The following is a 24,212-nucleotide window of genomic DNA, read 5'->3' as shown; positions in this document are numbered from 1 at the left end:
GATGGACCTTTTAGGATATCAAATAAAGGTCCCAACTCTCCTGTTGGTATGCCTAGATAAGGTCTTATCCAATTTATGTCTCCTAATAACCTTTTAAAATTATTAAGTGATTTGATTTGATCTACTTGTATTTGAATTTTTGGTGGACGGACCATGGTTGAGGATAATAGAACTCCTAAATAATTAATTGGAAAATTTAATTGTACTTTATCTATTGCTATCTCTAGATTATAATTTTTTAATAAATTTGTAAGTGTGGCATAACATTCTAGCAATATGTTTTTATCTTTGTGTGCTAACAATACATCATCCATATAGTGAAATATTTGTAGTTTAGGATTTTGATTTCTAAGTGGCTGGATTGCTTTGTTAACATAAATTTGACACATAGTTGGTCTGTTAGCCATCCCTTGAGGGAGTACTTTCCATTTATATCTCTGATCAGGACTTTTTCATGATTCAGTGCAGGGATAGTAAATGCAAAACGTGGACTATCCTCAGGATGTATTGGAATTGAAAAAAAACAATCTTTAATATCTATAGCTAAAACGTACCAGGTTTATGGCAAAGCAGACAATTGAGGAATCCCTGATTGAGCAGGTCCCATAATAACCATTTCATTATTAATGGCTCTTAAATCTTGCAATATTCTCCATTTACAAGATTTCTTTTTAATGACAAAAATAGGAGTATTATAGGGAGATATGGAAGGTTGTATATGTCCCTTCGCTAATTGTTGTTTGACCTGGTCTTGGGCTACTTGTATCTTTTCTTTAGTCAGGGACTACTGAGGAACCCATAATGCTCTTTCTGATTTCCAAGTATTTTTTATTGCTTCAGTTACCCCTTCTGAAAACCCAATCCATGTCTATTTATTCCTTGATCTATTTGAATTAGTGCTGCTATACCTTGTTCTTGTTCTCCTAATCTTTTTTCTTTCCTGTAACCTTGTCTAGCCCTAATAGTGGGCATATTTGGATTGATGTTATTTGTTAATGTCAAACCTAATTGATCTAGGACATCTTGTCCCCATAAATTTATCGGAAGATGATCCAATACATATGGCTGTATAGTTCCTTCACATCCTTCAGGATCCTTCCAATCTAATACCATTGCACTTCTATGGGGATTAGTTGCCACTCCTAGGCCTCGAAGCATTTGAGTGGCTTGTTGTAATGGCCAATGTTTTGGCCATTCTTGACAAGAGATGATGCTAAGGTCTGCACCTGTATCCAGTAGCCCATTAAATTCATGTCCTTGAATATTTAGTTTTAGCATTGGGCGAGAATCTAAATTTAAAGACAGCATAGCCAATCTACACCAGTGGAGCCTAATCCCCTGGAACCTCTTTCTATACTACTACTGGAAAATGTATCATGTAGGCTGGGTATTATTAATAACTGTGCTATTCTATCTCCTGGTGAAATTACTGATATACCCTTTGGAGAACTGGCTATAATTTTTATTTCACCTTCATAATCGGTATCAATTACCCCAGGACTTATCATAAGTACTTTTAGAATAGAAGAACTGTGTCCTAACAATAAGCCTACTGTTCCTTGGGGAAGAGGTCCTTTTACTCCTGTGGGAATGATTTGAACTCCTATCTCTGGAGTTAGTACTGCTCTGGCAGAGGCGCAGATGTCCAACCCTGCACTCCCTCTGGTTTGTCTGATGAGAGATCTGATGGATAATGTGTCCTGGGCACTACCCTGATGGTGTTGCTGGGTTCCTCCATGGTGTTTCTGAGTTCCTCCAGTGCCCTGTATATTTGTGGTCATGGGCCCTGGAGCATTGGGCCCCCCTGTCCGTTTTTTGGCAATGAAGCCCGATGACTTTCTCCACAATATTGTGGGTAAACACCTGATCCTTGTCCGTTTTTTGATAAGAGAGTACCCTCTATGGGATTTGAGAATGGCATTCATTAGCCCAATGTCTCCCTCTACGGCATCATGGGCAAATACCCGGTATTCTACTCCTTTGATACCTAGCTTTGTTAAACCCTCCAACTATGGGGCAATTCCTTTTAAAATGTCCTGTTTGTTTACAATTGTTGCATGTTCTTGGCCTGGCAAGAAAGGCTGTTATACTGCAGCTGCCAAGACTTGCCCTTGTTCATTAATGTCTCTACATAATTTAATATATGTGTTTAAATCTCCATGTTTGCATGGTCTAATGACCTCTCTGCACCAACGATGTGCTTGGTCATAAGTAGGTGTTTGAATAAGCCGATCTACAAATTCAGCGTAAGGTTCATTAGCTTCCTGTATTACCTTAGATAATTGACCTTGTAAATCTCCATGTCTTTGTAAAGTCTTCCATGCCCTAACTGCGTCTGCAGCAATTTGTGCATATATAGCAGGATCATATTCAATTTGTTGCCGTTGACCCTCATAAGGTCCTTTTCCTAACAACATATCTAGATTTCTTTGAGGGTAACTGGCTGCTACATTTCACCTAGCCATCTCCATGCAAAATTCCTTATTGGCAACCTTCCATAACAAATATTGTCCTCCATTTAGCACAGATTTACATATGCTAGCTCAATCTGCTGGCGTCATGTCCAAGTTGGTAATGGATTCAACCATGCTTACAGTAAAGGGTCCTTGAGGACCATAGGTTGTTACAGCCTCCTTTAACTGCTTCACTGTTTTGAAATCTAAAGCATGGTGAATTCGCTGCCCTCCTGCCTGCTCAAGTACAGGGCATGCTAATCTTTGAGGTCCTATCTCAGGATCCCATCTATCAACTATGGGGGTTGAGGGCCACTCAGCTGTCTCTATAGGTGGATCAGTTGGTTGAATTACGCCCTCTGGTGATAGAATGGTGTTGGTAGCAGCCTCCTATTGTAGATTTTTCCGTAATAGCTGTTTCTTCTCTAAGCTTTCTTCCTTTAAATTTTCTTCCTCTATCTGACTAGCTCGAGAGACCTTCTCTTTTACTTGATCTAAAATGTCTTTCTCCATGGTCTAAACCTCTACCAATTTACTTAACACTCTTTGGTTTGTTTTTTACTAATTTCTAATATACTATAAAGATAAGCAACCCAATAAGATAACACAAAACAAAACCGAAACAGAATGAAACAAAAACAGAACAAAAAATCATTGTATCAATTTTCCTATTTTCTTGACATGTGCATTTGTGGTCTATTTCTATCTCTTCCTCGGGGCGAACAACTTCAAACCTTGAGCCAACCATTTTTCCCAGGTTGCCTGAGAAAGTTCTAGGGATAGGCAGCTTGAAAGAAAAACAAAACAAATCAAAACAAGAACACATTGTTTTTTGAAATGGTCACCCATTCTCTTGCCTTCCCTTAGGGGCGAGCAATTTCACTTACCTCTGATCTTCAGACATTCCCCGCAGAGGCCACCAAATGCCGCAGTCTGTCTGGGCACAAATCATGAGCCCCTGAAGCAGGAACAAACTTTATTTCTGAACTCCACCAGAACGCTCCACACACGCTCCCTGGAACTCCTCCTGAATGCCACGCGGCTCGTCCAGGAACCAGCAGCCGGAAATATCCTCCAAAAATCCCTCCACCTGCACTTCCCCAACCAATGGGAACTCTCTGGGAATCCCCGGGAATCACCACGAGAACACCAAAGTAGCGTGAGAACTGCAAAGTAGCAGCTGAGGTGGATAGTAATGCCTCGCCTGTCAATCAATACTATTGGCAAAATGTCAGGGGCCATTCCGACTCAGCTGTGGCTCTCAGCAAAAACAACAACAACAACAACAACAAAACCACAAAAAACAAACCAATCACTAAATGGGCAGAGATGAACTAAACATTTCTCAAAAGAATAAATACAAATGGTCAACAAATATATGAAAACATGTACAACATCATTAACAATTAGGGAAACGAAAATCAAAACTACTGTGAAATTTCATCTAATTCCATTTAGAATGGCAGCAATCAAGATAGAATACAAATAAGTGTAAATGCTGGCAAGAATGTGGAGAAAAATGAACACTTTATACTGCTGGCAGGATTGTAAATTAGTATAGCCACTATGGCAATCAGAAGTAGGTCTCCTCCCAAGGCTAGATATAGATCCATCCTATGACCCACTTAGACCATTCCTTGATATTTATTCTAAAGAACTGAAGTCATCATACTCTAGTGGAACATGCATACCCATTTATTTTAGCTGCACAATTCACAATAGCCAAACTATGGCACCTGCCTGAGTGTCCATTAATAAATAAGTGGATAAAGAAAGCATGGTATTTATATACACAATGGAGTTTCATTCCGTCAAAAAGAAAAATGAAATGATGTCATTTGCAGGAAAATGAACAGAATCTGAGTCCTTTATGTTAAGCAAAATAAGACAAAGTCAAAGGTCAAGAGTCATATATTTTGTCTCATGTGGAAGCTAGAGAGAAAAAAGGAAAAGAAAGACTGGAGGATGAGTAGATTAGAGGACATTGACCAGAGAGAGAGAAGGGAAAGGAAATGAGAAGTACTGGGAATTTATATTGGCCAAATTATATTGTTCTAGTGTGTGCATGTATGCATATGTAACAAAAATCCCACCATTATTTATATCTGTAAGGTACCAATTAAAACATGAATAAATGGGGGAAAATAGTTGCTAAACAAACAACAGCAACAAAAACAAAAAAAGCAACTTATATAACTGTCAGTAATAAAAGAAATAGTTTCAAGAGAAAACAAAATGACATTGAGCATTTATTATTTTAAACATATTCCCCTTGAGACTAACTTAATTAAGCCATTTGGTACATATAATCCCTAAGGTCTCTAGTAAGAATAAAAATACTGCCTATTTCATTATCATGCTATGACTTGGAATCACAGAAGATCCAGAAATTCAACAAGGAGAAGAAAGATTACCTGTGGTTCTAGGTATGTCCTCCTACTCAACATTTCCTGTAAAATAACATTAAGGGTTTGAGAAACAGATTCTGTGGTTTTGGTTTTCTTTTGACCATAGATAACTAGTCATTGCCTTCTTCAGTTCAAATCAAGAAAGTGAAACTAGGTACGTGAAAGTATAAATAAGTGACTGAAAATATACTCCTTTTCAGGCTTTTAAGTTTAGCTTTGAGGAAGTTTGTAGAATTCAGATGAGAATACAACACTTTGATATTTTCTTTCACATGTATGTTTATATGTTTATATCCAATAAAACATACTATTACATCTCTATGTTTAATTACAATACAGTTTTATATATAATTAAGATATTGATGATAAACTAAAAAAAAATCAGAATATATAACTTAAAGGTGTTTTTTTCTCTAAATTTCTGTGAAAATAGCATAACTTCCCCATTCAAATGTGGAGGGAATATGCATCCCTTTTAATAGGGCAGTAATTTAGATAGATTTACCAAAGGGAATCCAGGTGTGTATGTTCTCAGGCCACTGATTCCACAGAGCTCTTTGCTGAGGTTTGGTAGATGACTGTTACATGATTGGAGTTCTAAGTACTATCTGCCTTCTTTGTTTTCACAGATGTCTGGCTCTGAGCCCACAATGAGTGGAAACCAGTCTCTCTGCACTAAATTCACATTTGAGGCTTTTTCCTCTCTAGCAGAGTTACAACCTGTCCTCTTTGTTGTGTTCCTAATTGTCTACTTATTTACCCTGTGTGGAAACCTCCTCATCATCTGCCTGATCTGGGTCACCCCTTTCCTGCACACCCCCATGTATTTCTTCCTGGTGAATCTCTCCATTTTGGAGATGTGCTATATCACCAGTGTGGTGCCTCAGATGCTGGTGCACCTGCTGGTGGAGACCAAGACCATAAGTGTGGGAGGCTGTGCAGCCCAGATGTATGTATTTGCCATCTTGGGACTGACAGAATGCTGTCTGCTAGCAGCCATGGCTTATGACCGCTTTGTGGCTATTTGTCACCCACTACATTACACTCTCCTGATGAGCCCTGCTGTCTGTTTGAAATTGGCTGCAGTGTCTTGGATCACTGGGGTGGTGGTGGAGTCAGCTCAGATCACCTGGATCTTCACTCTGCCCTTCTGTGGAACAAGAGAGATTCAGCACTTTTTTTGTGACATCATGCCTGTTGTGAAGCTGGCTTGTGTTGATACCTCCCACAATGAGATTGTGTTGTTTGCTATTTCTGTGCTCTTTATTATGAGTCCTTGTCTCCTCATTCTGTGCTCCTATCTGCATATTATTAGGACCATCCTGAGAATCCCTTCAGCAACTGGCAGACGCAAAGCTTTCTCCACGTGTTCCTCTCACATCCTGGTTGTTTCTCTGTTTTATGGCACTGCCTTGTTCACTTATCTCCAACCCAAGAGTGCGCACACTCCAGACACAGACAAGACAACTGCCCTCATGTACACAGTGGTCACACCTGCTCTGAATCCTGTTATCTACACTTTGAGAAACAAGGAAGTGAAGGAAGCCTTTCAAAGGGTGACACACAGGAACCCTCTTAGGCAAGTGGACTAATCTAGCTTTCATGGCTGAATCTTTTACTACTGTGCAGGGAAGTTACCCAAAACTTTGTGAGTCCTCTGCCACCATTTATTGGCATCCTGGCACTGTTAATATGATATCCATACAATGCTTGAATTTGGTTTGCACTTTTCAATGCAGTGCAATCATTCAATTGTTTAATCATGCCTTTATCCACCTATATTTACTGGGTATCTCCTATATAGTAGCTATCATCTTCTTCTTCTCTGGTAGGTATAGGATGAAGGCCAGTAAATTTCACAGTATTTTACAAAGAAAATGAAATGTCTTATTCAAAGAAATTTTTTTAAAAAATGAATACAAATCAATGCATTTTTAGTATTGAATGTAGGTGTTATGGTTTAGATATGAGCCAAAAGGCTCATGTGTGAGACAAAGGAAGAATGTTTAGAGGTGAAATGATTGGGATCTGAGAGCCTTGATGTAATCAGTACATTAATCCTCTAATAGGAACTAAGTAACTATGCAGGTAGGAGGTCTGGAGGAGGTACATCAACATTTTATACCTGGTGAGTGGATTTTCTTTCTGTTTCCTGGTGGCCATGTTCTGAGAAATTTTCATTGACCACACTCTCCCACCCTGATGTTCTGCAACACCTTGGGCACAGAGCAATGGAGTTGGCTGTCTATGGACTGAGACCTCTGAAACTGTGAGTCCCAAACAAAGTTTTCATTCACCAAAAGTTGTTTTAGTTGGGTCTTTTGGTGACAGCAATGAAAAAATTGACCAAAACAATATGCTGATAGACTTTAAGTTCATAAATGGAGTATGCTTCCTTAATTTCTCTGCTTTTCACATATATTCACAATAATACATCTTAAATAATCACCTGTTGGTAAATACTACTGAGTGATATAGACTATACATGACTTTAAATATTTAACAAGTATATCCAGGAAGAGACATTTATTATTTTTTCAAACCTATGTTTTTTTTCTTTGCACTTACCTATCTATTTTTTGTTGTTCATATGAATAATGTTTTAGATAAACTTCAATCTGTGTGACTTTCATTCATGGTACCATATTGTGAACCCTGTTTAGATGCATTGGTTTGAATACAATTTTCTTTTGGCACTGTCCATCTATTTCAGCACATTAACTACCCCACATTTGACTCTTAGATTAATGAAGAAATAGACTTTTAAAGAAAATAAAACAAATAACTTTTAAACAAATATTTCCTTATAATGATAACTTTAGAGACGTGACAAAAATATTGAATATTGAATGTTCAGTGATATTTTATAAACACAAGAGCTAACCTTTGACATGAAAACCTTAATGGAAGTGCAATTAATTTTATTGGAAAGGGTTCAGAAGTGGAAAAATTATATCAGAATGGGAAGACAACCAATAAGTGTCCACTGTGGTGTCAGGTAGTATAAATGGCCCCTAAATTTAATTCTGTGGGGGAAATGATATAAAACAGAATCCTACAGCTTATTGACTTCTAAGGTTAGAGGGTTGAGGAATTTATATGCCTATTCTCATGAATCATTGCTGAAACTTTGATCCTGAGGAGTGTTGGCCCTGACATTAATACTCTGTGGCTGACTGCAGCAAACATCTTGCCATGCCTTCATGGACAGATTCAGACATGTGAAAGCTGGAAAGGATCTAGTATTGAACCTTGAAATTATAAGAATGTTTGAGGGATATAAGATTATGTCAATAAATGTTACAAGTTTATAGAGGCATTTGGTCTACTTCTGTGTGTGATGTCGAAAAAGGATGAAGTATAGGTGTATGTGATAAATAATTGGATAGGATAAAATTATATCTCTGTAGTTCTTTTCCTGCCTCTGGGGATAGAAGTTTAATTTCCAAATTCTGACCTAGTACAATATATCACACTGGAATTTTATAGGAGAAAATTATAAATCATTTGTATTGATCCCATCTTACTATACCCCAAGTTTATCTTCAACAATTATTTTAGATGTCTAAAACTATAATTTTGCTCTGAGTGGTCTTCTGAAATACAAATGTAATATTTTAAAATTAAGCAATGGATGGAAGACTGTCAATGAAAGTCATAAGAACATATTCACATAGAACATGTTTAAATGTGGCTTATTTTTCAAATTTATGAGTGAAAATCCTTCATGACCCATTAACTAAACTGAATAGATTAGTCAATGTCACTCATTTATTTCTCTATTGTATCAACTTAATGCTGTGACTAAGTAATGAAATATACAATGATATTTTAAAGTATTTTTTCATTAGAAAAGTCAATATTTTGGTATTTTATAAGAGCTACTTATCTTGCTTTTAGGATTAAATATTCTAATTGTCTTATACACACCCACACCCCCATATATATATATATATATATATATGTATATATATACATATATATATACACATATATATAATTTTTGTTTTTAATATGCATTTATAATTTTTGTTTATATATGTGTATGTGTGTGTGTGTGTGTGTGTGTGTGTGTATCTCACATGTAACATTACATTCAAACCCCTCTTGTTTTTTTCCTACTCCTATTGTTTTGGGCTGTGTAGTTTTATTGCTTAGAAGGACTTGAGTTGTGTATTAATCAACTTTCTGTTGTTATGACCAAAATGCTGACAAGAATAACTTAGATGAGAAAAAGTTTATTTTGGGCACAGAGACTCAGTCCATGGTTGACTGACTGCATTGCTCTGTGTCTGAGGTGAAGAAGAACATCATGGTGAAGGGTATGGTAGAGGCAAGCTGCTCAGCTCATGGCAACTGGAAAGCAGACAGAGAGAGGAGCTAGGGACAACATATGATTCCTCAAAGCCATACTCCCATGATCTACTTCCTCCATCCATGGCCTACCTGCCTAGTTGCCACCCAATAATCCATTCAAATTACTAATTCCTCAAATGAATTAATCCACTGATTAGGTTACAGCTCTCATAATCTAATAATATTACCCCTGAATATTCCTGCATTGCTTAACATGTAAGCTTTTCAGGAGACACCTCATATGCAAACCATAGCATTCTCTCCTGTCCTTCCAAAGTTCATGTCTATCTCACAAAGCAAAATGCACTTAATCCATCTCCAGGAATCCCATAGTCTTAACTGTTCCATTATTGCATGGAAGTTCAAGTGCAAAGTCTCATCTGAGACTCAAGGAAAACACATGGCTCTGAACCCCTATAAAGAACAAAAGTGAGTTACATATATGCAATAGACATTGACACAGATGACACAGACTAAATATTCCCTTTCCAAAAGGGAGAATAGGGCCAGAGAAAAAAGGAATGAGATCAAAATAAAACTGAAACCCACTGGGAAAACATGTTCATGGTGAGATGTCATGGTGAGATATGTTCTTCAATGCTGCTTTCATTTGCAGACATCATTCACTAGTTCTCAAAAAAAAATACATAGGGGTATGTGTATATACAAATGTATTTTTAGGTCTATGATAAAATATATTACTATTTATAAGTTTTTCCTTATTAATCTATTTTCAAATTAGGTAGATTTTTCTCCATTTTATTTTTTGCTTCTGTACTGACTGCAGAGTTATTGCCTTGTTAAAATTATTTCAATCAAATTATCACTTGGGTCCTTACTTTCAGGATAGTGATTATCAGAACCTGGAGTTTTAATCAATGGAATTGCAACTAGAAAGGATATTCTTGTAGATTTTAAACTCAGAGACCAAACAACTGTTAAGTGAGAAGCTGAGCATATAAATTTATTTCTGTGTTGACTAAATTATTTGAATGTGTGCTCTCTCCTATTGGGATGATGTGAGTGTTTATGATTTCACATGGGATAGTCCTTACCTAGGGTGAAGGAAAAGTTCAGAGTAGTCAGATGAATGAAGGCTCTGTAGGTTTTTCCTATATAATAGCAAAACCTCATCATTTCCAAAGCTCTTTCCTAGTTGTTATTGAGATACATAGTGAGTACCATACAGGTACACCCCCTCCCACACACACACACACACTCACACAACCAGGCCAACAGCTGCCAGTCACTGTGGGGCATCTGATGTCTTATATTGTTTTGCTTTCACTTTTAAATACTTATTTTTCTGCAAAACCATTTACAGAAACTTTGCTGATTTCCCATTAAATTATTAAGAAATCAATACTCAGGACAGAAACAGTTTCTGGATTTTCTCAAACCTCAATCCTCTGGCATTCCAGAATGGTACTGAATCCCCAGGAACAGAATTGAAAGAGATCTCTTTGCCAAACTTGAGTTCGATTTTATTACTTTCACTTCAAATCAGTTTTGCTCTAACTTACAAATTTAAAGAATATTTTCTACACATATCATGAGAAGTAAATCAATACTGGCTATTATAGGCTTATAAGAATGTAAGGAAGTTCCAAAAAGAAAAACCCACAAAAAATATCCTATTGTAAAACATATGGGAGGAAAAAGATGTATGTATATGTGGAATTTAAAAAACAAAGAAGTTATGGACACCAATCAGATGGTTTCCAAATATGCACCTATTTCTTTGAGAGGTGCCCAGAACTCAGTTTCTCCAAGTTAAGATGACTTGATATAACCATTTCCAAAACCAAATTAATTTTAAGAACAGAATTCTCCAGTTCTTAGAACTCAAAAAATCTCAAAAATTACAAAAACCTATTGTAATTTTTGCATGTTTTCATAAGATATTAAAGCATTACTTTAAGAATCATAGAAATTCATGTTATATTCACTGAAACTATTGTTTAACATATGTGATATGTGTGGAGTGAAGCTTTTCACTTATTAAGCAAATTAAGCTGGGGAAAAGGTTAAGAAAAGAAGCATTTCAGCGAGCATAACAGGGGCTAGAAAGAATCAAGGAGATAGTCAGGGAGAGGATGGTTAGTGAGTGCTATGTTATAGACAGATAAGAGTATGAGGTTCTGGTGTGTCATTGCACAGCAGGGTGACCATAGATAACAACAAGGTTCTGTGTGTTGTGAGAAAATATTTTGATATTTTCACCATATAGAAATTTTAGGAGACAGATAGTTTACACTCATTGAACCATTATACAATGTATTCATATATGAAAACATCATATGGTACCCCATAAATATGTACTAGTTTAAAAAATGTTATGTACTGGTTTAGAAAATGTTTAAAAAGGAAAAAGTTATAAATAAGTCTAAAAATGAATCATTAACAATTAAGTTTAGTAAAAAGGTAGAAAAATTCCAGTCACTTACGTAAAACTACTCTAGACAAGGTATACAGGGGAGGGCATAGAGCAGGCAGAACTGTGGTACTTGCAGATGTCCCATTTCCACAAAGGGATGAGAAGGAGATGGGGATGTTATAAGTACAAAAAACTATTGAGAGGTCATCGAGGAGAAATATTTTTGAAGATTTTCATGGTTGTAAAAAGGTGAAAATGATTTATAGTTCTCCACTTGGATGCCTTCTGAGTTGAGGAACCTGTGACCACTGTAGGCGCTTCCATCTGAGTGAAGGTTCAAATGACTTGTGTTTCAAGCAGAACCCACCTTGTATACCTTGGTGTTTGGGGAAATACACAAACTTAATGATAATGACCATCTAATTATAGCTGTAAGTTTGAGATCACCAGAGGATTCTTGAAAAGCAGGATTGTATTGGAATAAAGTAGACAGTATTTTTTTTTAAACTACCAACTTAGGTATAAATGATGAAATTATCAAGAATGATCTGAGAAAAACTACAAAACTCTGGTGAAAAAATCAAGAACTAAATAAATGGAGAGGAATTCCACACACACATAGAGTACATTTAATATTTTTAGAGTGTTAGTCCTTCCCAAATTGATCTATGGAGTCTACGTTGATCTCAAGAAAATCCCATCAAGTTATTACTAGGACATTCACAAACTAATCATAACATTTATATGGAGAGGCAAAGGACCCAGAGTAGCCAACAAAATCTTAAAAGAGAAAAATTAATTTGGAAGTCTCACTTTACTCTAAGACTTATTATAAAGCTACAGTAATCAAGTTGGTGAGGTATCAGAGACAGAATAGAGACACAGATCAATGGAAGAGAACAGAGACCTGAAATAAGCCCTATAAAAATAGTCAACTCATCTTTGAGAAAGGAGCAAAGGCAACACAATGGAGCAACAACAGTCTTCAAGAATGGTGCTGGAATAACTGGTGTTTTCCAGGGGTTGATGGAAGGAGAGAACTTAATGTAGGTCATGATTGCAAACATTGGGAATGTGCTCTATGCTGCAGAATGTACAATTTAAAGTGGTCAGTTATCCCAGCACCATTTGTTGAAGATGCTATCCTTCCTCCATTGCACGCTTTTAGCCCCTTTATCAAATATAAGATAGTTGTAGTTTTGTGGATTGGTTACTGTGTCCTCTATTCTGTACCATTGGTCCACCCGCCTGTTTTGGTACCAGTACCATGCTGTTTTTGTTACTATTGCTCTGTAGTATAGTTTGAAGTCTGGTATCGCTATACCGCCTGATTCACACTTCCTGCTTAGTATTGTTTTTGCTATTCTGGGTCTTTTATTATTCCATATGAATTTCATGATTCTTTTATCTATTTCTACAAGAAATGCTGTTGGGATTTTGATTGGCATTGCATTGAACTTATAGAGAACTTTTGGTAATATCGCCATTTTGATGATATTAGTTCTGCCTATCCATGAGCAGGGTATATTTTTCCATCTTCTAAGGTCTTCTTCTATATCTTTCTTTAGGGTTCTGTAATTTTCATTGTATAAATCTTTCACCTCTTTTGTTAGGTTGATTCCCAAGTATTTTATTTTTGGGGGGGATATTGTGAATGGAGTAGTTGTCCTAATTTCCGTTTCAGAGGATTTGTCGCTGATATACAGGAATGCCTTTGATTTATGCGTGTTGATCTTATATCCTGCCACTTTGCTGAATTCATTTATTAGCTCTAATAGCTTCTTTGTAGACCCTTTTGGGTCTGCTAGGTATAGAATCATATCATCTGCAAATAGTGATAATTTAAGTTCTTCTTTTCCTATTTTTATGCCTTTAATTTCTTTTGTCTGTCTAATTGCTCTGGCCAGTGTTTCGAGGACTATGTTGAACAGAAGTGGTGAGAGAGGGCATCCCTGTCTTGTACCAGATCTTAGAGGGAATGCCTTCAATTTTTCTCCATTCAGAATGATGCTGGCCTGTGGCTTATCATAGATTGCTTTTACAATGTTGAGGTATGATCCTGTTATCCCTAATTTTTCTAGCGTTTTGAACATAAAGGGATGCTGTACTTTGTCGAATGCTTTTTCTGCATCTATTGAGATGATCATATGGTTCTTATTTTTAAGTCTATTGATGTGGTGAATAACATTTATTGATTTCCGTATATTGAACCAGCCTTGCATCCCATGGATGAATCCTACTTGATCATGGTGTATAATTTTTAATCCATTTGCATCAAAATGAATCTGAACCCCTATCTCTCACCATGCACAAAAGTTAACTCAAAATGGATCAAGGAGCTTGATATTAAATCAGAGACACAGCATCTGATAGAAGAAAAAGTTGGTTATGATCTACATACTGTGGGATCAGGCTCCAAATTCCTCAATAGGACACCCATAGCGCAAGAGTTAACAACTAGAATCAACAAATGGGACTTACTCAAACTAAAAAGTTTTTTCTCAGCAAAAGAAACAATAAGAGAGATAAACAGGGAGCCTACATCCTGGGAACAAATCTTTACTCCACACACTTCAGATAGAGCCCTAATAACCAGAATACACAAAGAACTCAAAAAATTAGACAATAAGATAACAAATAACCCAATCAATAAATGGGCAAAGGACCTGAACAGACACTTCTCAGAGGAGGACATACAATCAATCAATAAGTACATGAAAAAATGCTCACCATCGCTAGCAGTCAGAGAAATGCAAATCAAAACTACCCTAAGATACCATCTCACCCCAGTAAGATTGGCAGCCATTAGGAAGTCAAACAACAATAAGTGCTGGAGAGGATGCGGGGAAAAGGGCACTCTTGTTCATTGCTGGTGGGACTGCAAATTGGTGCAGCCAATTTGGAAAGCAGTATGGAAATTTCTTGGAAAGCTGGGAATGGAAACACCATTTGACCCAGCTATTCCCCTTCTCGGTCTATTCCCTAAAGACCTAATAAGAGCATGCTACAGGGACACTGCTACACCGATGTTCATAGCAGCACAATTCATGATAGCAAGATCGTGGAATCAGCCTAGATGCCCTTCAATAGATGAATGGATAAAAAAATGTGGCATTTATACACAATGGAGTATTACTCTGCATTAAAAAATGACAAAATCATAGAATTTGGAGGGAAATGGATGGCATTAGAGCAGATTATGCTAAGTGAAGCTAGTCAATCTTTAAAAAACAAATACCAAATGACTCCTTTGATATAAGGGGAGTAAACAAGGACAGGGTAGGGACGAAGAGCTTGAGAAGAAGATTTACACTAACAGGGATGAGAGGTGGGAGGGAAAGGAAGTGAGAAGGGAAATTGCATGGAAATGGAAGCCGATCCTCAGGGTTATACAAAATGACATATAAGAGGAAAGGAGGGGTAAGACAAGATAATACAAATGGAAGAAATGATTTACAGTAGAAGGGGTAGAGAGAGAAAAGGGGAGGGGAGGGGAGGGGAGGGGGGATAGTAGAGAATAGGACAGACAGCAGAATACATCAGACACTAGAAAGACAATATGTCAATCAATGGAAGGGTAACTGATGTGATACAGCAATCTGTATACGGGGTAAAATTGGGAGTTCATAACCCACTTGAATCAAACAGTGAAATATGTATTAAGAACTATGTGATGTTTTGAACGACCAACAATAAAAAAAAATAAAATAAAAAAAATGAAAAATAAGAAAAATAATAATAAAGTGGTCAGTTAAAAAGAAGAAACTATGAGAACATCATCAAACAATATAGTCCAAATTTAAGGAAAAATGTTAGATAAAATTATAATAGGCAGTACATAAAATTTATTTCTTTTATGACTCTAATAACTAAGTTTGCAATTTACTATCATTTTTATTCTCAGTAAAATTTATTTTTCTTCCTCATTTAGTATTTAAATTTTTTGCATTGATAAGTTTTAGTTGCTTTTTGAAAAGAATATAATCTAATATTGGAAAATTTAAGTACACTATAGCACCTGAATCTGCATCAAGCATACCAGGCAAGCACTCTACCACTTAGCTACTCCTTTTGGGTTTGCAGTTTTATTTGAAACATAATCTCCACAATTATAGGAAACATAAATTTCTTGTACCAGGAGTAGAAATCAACTAATTCTGCTGGCTGGGAGAAAAAATTATTCAAGTTATGATAGTACTGGCAAATTAAAAAAAATGAAAGTGAGAGTTTATCTAATGTCTTTGAATGTAATGAGGACATATCTGTACTTTGGGGGGTTAGCTTGGGAGAGGGAAAAACTGAAGAATATATAAAGAACTGTAGAATAATTTTGATGAGAAAATTAAGTCTAATGATAGCAAAAGAAATGTTAAATGAAGGAACAATGTAGGCAAACATATAACCTAGCTAGAAATATTTGTACTGTCAAAATAATATAGAGTAAAAATTTTATTTATAATTTCTATAAAAATTATTATGAAAAAGAAAATAAAATACAGAGACAATGTATATAGGTGGGCTTGGAGGTATAATAAAATAAAATGCTCATCTTCCATATTTAAAATCCAATAATTAATCTGTAAGTGGAAAATTTAAGAGAGGGAGAAACCCATTAATAGTGAAATTCATGAGTGGCAGAATTTATGATGGGGGAGGTCCAGAGCAGAAAGTCACTAATTTTCATTAATAGTTCAGGAATCTTTGACGTTTTGAGCTTGGAATACATTATAGCTTCAATAACATAATAACACAACACAACAATAAGCCTTATTGACATAATAATAAACAGTAAAATCATAATTTAGGAAGGAATAATTAAGTCAATTTGCTCACACACAATTCCTTCATTTACCAACTATTGATCTATATACTCAAATTTGTTAAAATTGGCAAAAATAACTTTTTTCATTGAACTTAAGGATGGTAGTCAATCTTGAAGAGCTAATGACCAGAGGAAAGTAAGAGCAGGATTCTGGATTAGTGACAAATTTCTGTTTATTCATTTGCTGATCATTGAGGTATATTCAGTTTGTGAAAAGAGACCAAGATGCATAATTATGATAATTGCATTTTCTGTTGTGTGTTATACCTCATTAAACTGTTTTTTAAATGTCTCATGTGTATTGCCACAGTGATGTTCAAACTTACCTATTATAGCACCTTGTGGTTAAGTAATTATCAGTGGAAATGAAGATGGGCAAATGTATTTGAAATATAATTATTATGTACAACCAGCAAAGTTTGTCTACAGATTGGATGTGGACAGGCAAAGGACAGAGCAAATGCAGGTGACTTCCATGTACCTGTCCTCAGAAACAATGTTGTCCTAATTTTCCTTGAATCCAAATCTCTGTGATTCTCTTAAATGTTAATGTCATTGCACTTCCTGTTTTCTTTCCAGATCCTGAATCTGATCAAATCTGTTAAATTTTCCACTCAAGAGGGTGACTTCAGAGGCTTAATGATTGATGTGCAATATATGCCCTTTATTGAATTGATATTTAAAATTTTGGATAATGCCCTTCAGTATTTCTACACTATAGATGTTATTTTTGTTTCTTCTTGTTTGAAATGAGCATTTGTTATGCATATGTAAACTGAATAAGGTATTGTTACCTCCACCACCCCTGTATGATTTATAGCATATAGCCACCACCAAAAGTAGTTTTTAATTTGTTTTTAAAATTAAGCTTATAGATTGTAGTATTTTCTCCAGTCAATAAAATAATTTTAGTCTGTTCTTAACATCCTAGTACTGTAGTCTTCAGGGAATTGATTTCTTCTTTAAAAAAAAATTTAAGTCAGTTAATCCTCTTGAGAGAAGTGGCCCTGTGTACAAAAGGATCACAGTTTTTGCCATTCTAAAAACTACAAAACAAGCTCATATAGGGTAGAAACATCTCAAAGTCAACAAGCCCTAAATCTCTGTTCTCCACCTTTCTGGGCTTAAAAAAAATATGTGAAACCCCCCAAAAAATATTCTTCAAATTCAACATAGCATAAGTTGGAGAATATTGCGTCTTTTAATAAAAAATGAGAAGTGACAAAATCTTAAAACTTACACATTCAGAGTGAATTTTGTTGGTACTAATGTAGTTTTGGAGACAACACCGAAATAGAAATATGGGTTAAAGGGGGATAGTAGAGGATAGGAAAGGTAGCAGAATACAACAGTTACTAATATGGCATTATGTAAAAATGTGGATGTGTAACCAATGTGATTCTGCAATCTGTACTTGGGGTAAAAATGGGAGTTCAGAACCCACTTGAATCTAATGTACGAAATATGATATATCAAGAGCATTGTAATGTTTTGAACAACCAATTAAAAAAATAAAGTAGAAAAAAAAAGAAATATGGGTTAAAGTAACATAAAGACACATTGGCTGTGAAACATTCAGAAATTGCCTCTGTTCTGGACTTACATAAAAAGAAGACAATTGAAAGTGAAATTCCTGAAGAAATTAAGGTTTGGAAAAATTATATATTTTAATCTTATTAAGTTTATAGCATGAATCTAAAGAAAGAAAATTATTCTTTTTTGAATCTGTAATAGTATGGCATGAATTTAGAACTAATTTTTTTATAATGCACACATTAAGCTGACCATTTTGAAAGCTAGACAGAAGGAGTTGATTATGCTAAAAGAAAATGTGGATAACTAATTTTGTAAGAATCAAATTTTGAACAGATATACAATTATGATAGAGCTTTGATTAGATAAATGCAATTTTCTTCCTGATATTTATAACTGCTTATGCCTCTTGTTAATTTGGTAGTTATGAATATGACACTGAAAAGACAGATTTGTCCTGCAGTTGAAAGACTTTCTCCCATATTTATTAAGAAGTTATATTTAATTCAATATAATATTAAATTTCATATAAGATTCTGTTTTCATATCTGAAGGAATCTCTTATCTCACTAATAAATTATAATATGTCACAGATATCTCTGGGGTTATAATGATAATTAGAAATGCATGACTCTTTTACTATCATCTAGAGAACATTTTATTATGTGATTAAGTAGCAAGCAAATGAGGTCAATAAGTTTTTTTTAAATAGTTTTATATAATCTGTAATTTAAACTTACACTAAAATTTATTCATATATGAATTTACTTCTGACTTTATACTTTTGCAACTTCTATAATTTACCTTCTGTTAACTGAGGTTTTATTATGTCTTCTCTCCTTCAATGACTGTAAGTTTGAATTTGAAAAAAATCATACTGCATATGATTGTGCTTAAATAACCAGAATATAGATACATTGAGATTTTTAGAAAAACCAATTGAAAACAATGAGAAAGGAAAGGAAACAGTGAAAAAGAAATGAAGAGGGGTTATGACAAAAACTTAGTTATTTTATAATCATTTATACTTGCTGGAAATGTCTGTACATTTTTAAAAATCAGAGGTGGAATATACAACACACAATAAGGTTTAAATAAATTAATGATCCAATGTTCCTCTTAGGATAGTATTGTCATTTTTTTGTTGAAAATTGGTGATAGAGGTTGTGGTTCAGTGGTAGAGCACTTGCCTAGCATGTGTGAGGCACTGTGTTCGATTCTCAACACCACATTTAAATAAATTAATTAAATAAAGGTCCATCAACAATTAAAAAATATTTTTAAAAAACGGTAGTAGGGTTTTCAGGTAATAAACATGTGGAACTAAGCATGATCTAGAAAAGAAAAAAATTTTAAAAATTAAATGTTACCTTAATTCTTAATTGTTTTATGTTCAACCAGAAAGAAAATTGAACAGGAATGTTAAAATCCAGAAGAGGTTACAATGGCAACATGGAGAAACTCACAGAACAATGACACTTAAGAAAATTATCAGGGATGCATAGTTAACATTTTATATGTAACATTATATTTTGTTTTGTAGACCCCTCCTCTGTCACTGCAAATATTCAGTATAATATCTTATATCATTAACACAAGCATCATATGTGAGGATACGCTTTATATCTGCTTAGGTGTGTAACAGAGGAAAGAGAACAACCACCAGGGTAAGTGAGATGTATGGGTAAGTGATAGGTATACAATTGTGATTTGTCAATCAAAAACATATCAAAGTAAACCAACAAAAGGAAATATTTATAAGGTGAAAATATGGGAAAATGCAAGGAAGACTCAGAAAGAGAAAGAAAATAAAATCAAGTCTTCAGTAAAAACAAGAAAGCAGATCTAAAAGTGTTCTTGAGCATGTAAATTTTGGAGAGTTTCCACAAATTTGTTAAGGATATTAAATCTTCATTGTTTATGAGCTAGAGATGTTGAAGTCAAGTGTATGCTGCTTATAAAACCTTTAGCAAAGAAGCATGATGCCAGATGAAGTAAAATAATTTAATGCAAAGTAAATATATTGAGGAAAAAATTTGAAATACAGTATAGAAAATAAAAGCTTAAATACTGTGATCATATTCTGATTTACTTTGTTTTTACATTTAAATAACTTTAATCAATGCAACATATTATCCCTTTGGATTGTTGTATGTATGGACTTTGAGAAAATAAAACAAATTCAGAACCTTGCATTTATTTAGTGAATTTTTTTTTAATTTTTTTTAATATTTATTTTTTTTAGTTCTCGGCAGACACAACATCCTTGTTGGTATGTGGTGCTGAGGATCGAACCCAGGCCGCACGCATGCCAGGTGAGGGCGCTACCGCTTGAGCCACATCCCCAGCCCTTATTTAGTGAAATTTTGAATAAAATTTTTATGAGCAAAATAGTCTAGGTTACTACAGCTGATATAATATTGAAGGAGGTTGGGTGTGGGAGCAAAATGTTTATGAAAGATCTCAAGAAAAAATGTATCTCATGCAGAATTCTTTTTTTCATTTCTATTTTTTTTCTTCATTATGTATTCTTTTAAGGTAGAAATCAGCTATGAGAAACCACACAAAGGTCACAGCCTTTATTCTTCTTGGACTAACAGATGATCCACAATTACAGGTGGTGGTTTTTCTTCTCCTTTTTTTCACTTACATGTTGAGTGTTACAGGGAACCTGACCATCATTGCCCTCACCCTATTGGATTCTCATCTCAAGACACCCATGTACTTCTTCCTCCGGAATTTCTCATTTTTAGAAATTTCGTTCACAACTGTCTGTATCCCCAAATTTCTTGTTAGTATGGCAACAGGTGATAAGACCATTTCTTACAATGATTGTGCAGCACAGCTGTTTTTCACTATTCTCTTGGGGGCCACTGAATTTTTTCTTCTGGCTGCCATGTCCTATGACTGCTATGTGGCTATCTGCAAGCCTCTGCACTACATGACCATCATGAGAAGCTCAGTCTGCAACCTGCTGGTGTTTGCTTCGTGGGTGGCTGGTTTCCTGATCATTTTCCCACCAGTCATCATGGGTCTCCAGATTGATTTCTGTGCAACCAATGCTGTAGATCATTTCTTCTGTGATGTCTCCCCTATACTTCAGCTCTCTTGCACAGACACAGATCAAATAGAATTAATGATGCTTTTCTCAGCCATTCTGACACTCCTGGTTACACTGATGTTGGTAATTCTCTCTTACACACACATCATCAGGACTATTCTGAGAATCCCTTCTTCTCAACAGAGGAAGAAAGCCTTCTCCACATGTTCTTCTCACATGGTTGTCTTGTCCATCTCTTATGGCAGCTGCATCTTCATGTACGTGAAACCTTCTGCAAAGGAAAGAGTGTCCTTAAATAAAGGTATAGCTCTGCTCAGTACTTCCATTGCTCCCATGTTGAATCCCTTCATTTACACACTGAGAAACAAGCGAAAGATGCTTTTAAGCACATGATCAAAAACATTAAAGCTTTCTCACTGAAGTGAACCATTTTAATGATTTACTAAGGTCATGAGTAAACTAAGAAGAGTGGAGTGTGTCACAGAACTGTTCAATATCTACATTCAAAATCTCATGACCTTTTTCTTGACTGATAATTTTTATTGTGGTCTGCCTAATCTCCAAAGCCTAATATTTATTTCTATTTTTCTTCATGCTGAGAGCACATAAGTAAGACACTTTTTGGTTTTGGTTAAAATCATTTGCCTTTATTTATTTTGTTGCTGTATTCATTTCCTCTCAAAATTCTGTCAGAGGGAGACAAGTAGGAATTCATTTTTTCCATATTTCTTCTCAATATGCTGGAAGTCAGGGATTCAATTTGTTATATATTTTATATGGAGTCTAATACACTTTATAGATTTGATCACCCAGTGATCTTATATATAGTAGATATAGAACATGAAATATAATTTTTAAAAATTCTGTGTTTAGTAGAAACTAGAAGGAAATCAATTTAGTAACATTTCTTTAACTACATAGTTTGAAAGTTTCAAAATTTTAGCTATCCCTAAAGAGGTTATTTATTTTCAGAAAGAGATAAAGAATTGTTATAAAGATTAAAACATCACTGCTATGGCAGTTATCCAATAAAAATTATAGACAGCACTTATGGATTACTTATAGTCTTTCATGTTTTTTGAAATGTAGTAGTTTCATCCTCAAGACTTTGTATGACAGATATTGTCATGCATGTGAATCCATAAAATATATACAGCATGTAAGGCTTAGATAATCTGCAAATGACAAAAAATAAAAAAAATGTATACAAATAGAAACACACTGATTCAAAAAATGGTCTGTTACTATTCACAAACCTCATGCATTGTTAGCAAAATAAAATTGAAATCACTCTGGCTTTATGTCACTTGGATGCAAAATAACAGTAAACTCCTTTAAGATACTCCATAGATTTAAAATATGTCATACATAAAATTATAAAATTAAGTCCATATGGCTCTAATAGAGTATATTATTTTTCAAACTAAGTGAATTGAACATTAAAATTAGATACAATGACCAGAGACATTCATGTAAAACCGAATGTTTTTACTCTTTTCCTTTGAATAGTATCATATGTCAGTTTGATTAAAAGAATTTTCCCTAAAAGAGTTTTATAAGTTTGCTCTATAAACATTTGTCTATGTCTTGGTTTTCACAGAAGATAATGGTGATCTTACAGAAAATTTCTTACTGGTTGGATTTTTTTGACTTAACAAATTGCTAAATAGATTCTGTCCCAAAATATTTAAAAGGAAATGTAACTTGTCAGATCTCCATGCAAGTAAATGTACCTGAATTTAAAAACAATACTGAAAGATTTTAAATCTATATAGCTAGATAAATATTCATGGGGCATTGTGAATATTCAAGTATACTTTTAAAATAGAGGGCATGCTTGTTCAGGTGGTTTTCATAAAACTGTAGGGCTTTAAAGATATTTAATTTGAAATAGAAGATGATTTATTAAAGAAATACCCTTCAGTTGTCACCATTTCCCTTTGTTTGCAATCAGTAACTGAATTTTAAGTGCCCCAAATTTTCTACCTTATAGATAACATCTATATTCAAAAGAAATTTTATTCAAAATCTTTCACATCTGACGAAAATTATGATGCTAGAATATCTCAGATTTTCCTGTGAACACTCTTGTGTGTGTCTTAATTTTTTTGTCAAATGTAATCATGTCAAGTATTTATTTTATATTCTTAAATACTATATTGCTTATTTACTAAATTTATTTTTTATATTTAAGCTTTAAGTATGTTTAGCTCTTCTAAAGGTCTAATATGAAAGTAAATTCAGAAATAATTTCATAGAGATGAAAGAATGTAATTTCTCCCCCTTTTCTTTATACAAAAATAATTATCAATAACTGTGAAATTCAAGAATATATTTACTATATTTAACTACTTAGAATGCATAAGTTTTTTTTCTATTTCTAGACTATATAAGGAGATAATTGGAATACAAAAGAAAAAAATCATAGGCCCAATCTACAATGAGAAATGATTAGTGGAAGAAAATCCCCACTTACTTTTAAATAACTTATGAATTTGTGAATAAATATTTGTATAAGCACCAGAGATAAGACTGAGTTATTTGAGACTGTGATGTGCAAACTTTCTTAGACTTTAAAAAATATTAAAATCCGGCCATTAGGTGGAATCCCGCCAGCCAAGCCCACACGGACCCTTGGGCCTAGCACGGGATCTCAGAAGGGGAAGGAAGCGGTACAGTCCCATCCCCCACAGCGGACACTCCACCGAGGCAGTCAGCGGCCACCATCCGGTAAAGCTGAAGGATATACAGCCACTCTCCTTCAGAGTTCAACATCAAAACAGGTTGGTGTCATTCAGCTCATCCCCCAGACAGCGGGAATTCGTATAAAATCTCTCCTAGGCTTGCTGGGAGAGGGATTATCAAGCTGAGCCTCCATAAAGACTAGGGGGAAACTAGAGACACCTGACCTCCAACCCCTCCTCCCAGTAGCAGCCAAAAGGAAACCTGGCTAGCCAGCGCTGGGGAAGGGGCAAGCAGAAAAAATCAAAGTGATAGAGTGCCAGGGATCCCAACAGCCTGCAGCAGGACCAGGGAGATCCAGGCCAACTGATTCGCGCGGCCTGCCCTGCGGCTACAGAAGGCGTGGCGCCTCAGTGAAGCCATTAATTAGCAAGCAGGGAGGTTAGGGACTGCCATTAGGTGGAATCCCGCCAGCCAAGCCCACACGGACCCTTGGGCCGAGCACGGGATCTCAGAAGGG

The 24,212-nt window shown here is 35.2% G+C and overlaps 2 protein-coding genes across 2 annotated transcripts; both read left to right on the top strand.

Moving 5' to 3' along the window:
• Positions 1 to 5,490: 5,490 nt before the first annotated feature.
• On the top strand, positions 5,491 to 6,453 carry LOC144254794 (olfactory receptor 10A2-like). Its single transcript, XM_077798244.1, has one exon. The coding sequence runs from the start codon at positions 5,491 to 5,493 to the stop codon at positions 6,451 to 6,453; it is 963 nt and encodes a 320-aa protein (XP_077654370.1).
• Positions 6,454 to 20,500: 14,047 nt separating this feature from the next.
• Positions 20,501 to 21,403, top strand: LOC144254947 (olfactory receptor 6C74-like). The gene has a single exon (XM_077798972.1). The coding sequence runs from the start codon at positions 20,501 to 20,503 to the stop codon at positions 21,401 to 21,403; it is 903 nt and encodes a 300-aa protein (XP_077655098.1).
• Positions 21,404 to 24,212: the final 2,809 nt, after the last annotated feature.

This window comes from Urocitellus parryii, chromosome 5, assembly GCF_045843805.1.
Source record: "Urocitellus parryii isolate mUroPar1 chromosome 5, mUroPar1.hap1, whole genome shotgun sequence".
Classification (NCBI taxonomy): Eukaryota; Metazoa; Chordata; class Mammalia; order Rodentia; family Sciuridae; genus Urocitellus; species Urocitellus parryii.
Note: the sequence above shows the minus strand (reverse complement) of the source record. Positions and strands in the feature narration are given on the sequence as shown.

Coding starts and splice junctions, on each gene's coding strand:
- LOC144254794 (XM_077798244.1), top strand. CDS start 5,491: ATGTCTGGCTCTGAGCCCACAATGAGTGGAAACCAGTCTCTCTGCACT.
- LOC144254947 (XM_077798972.1), top strand. CDS start 20,501: ATGAGAAACCACACAAAGGTCACAGCCTTTATTCTTCTTGGACTAACA.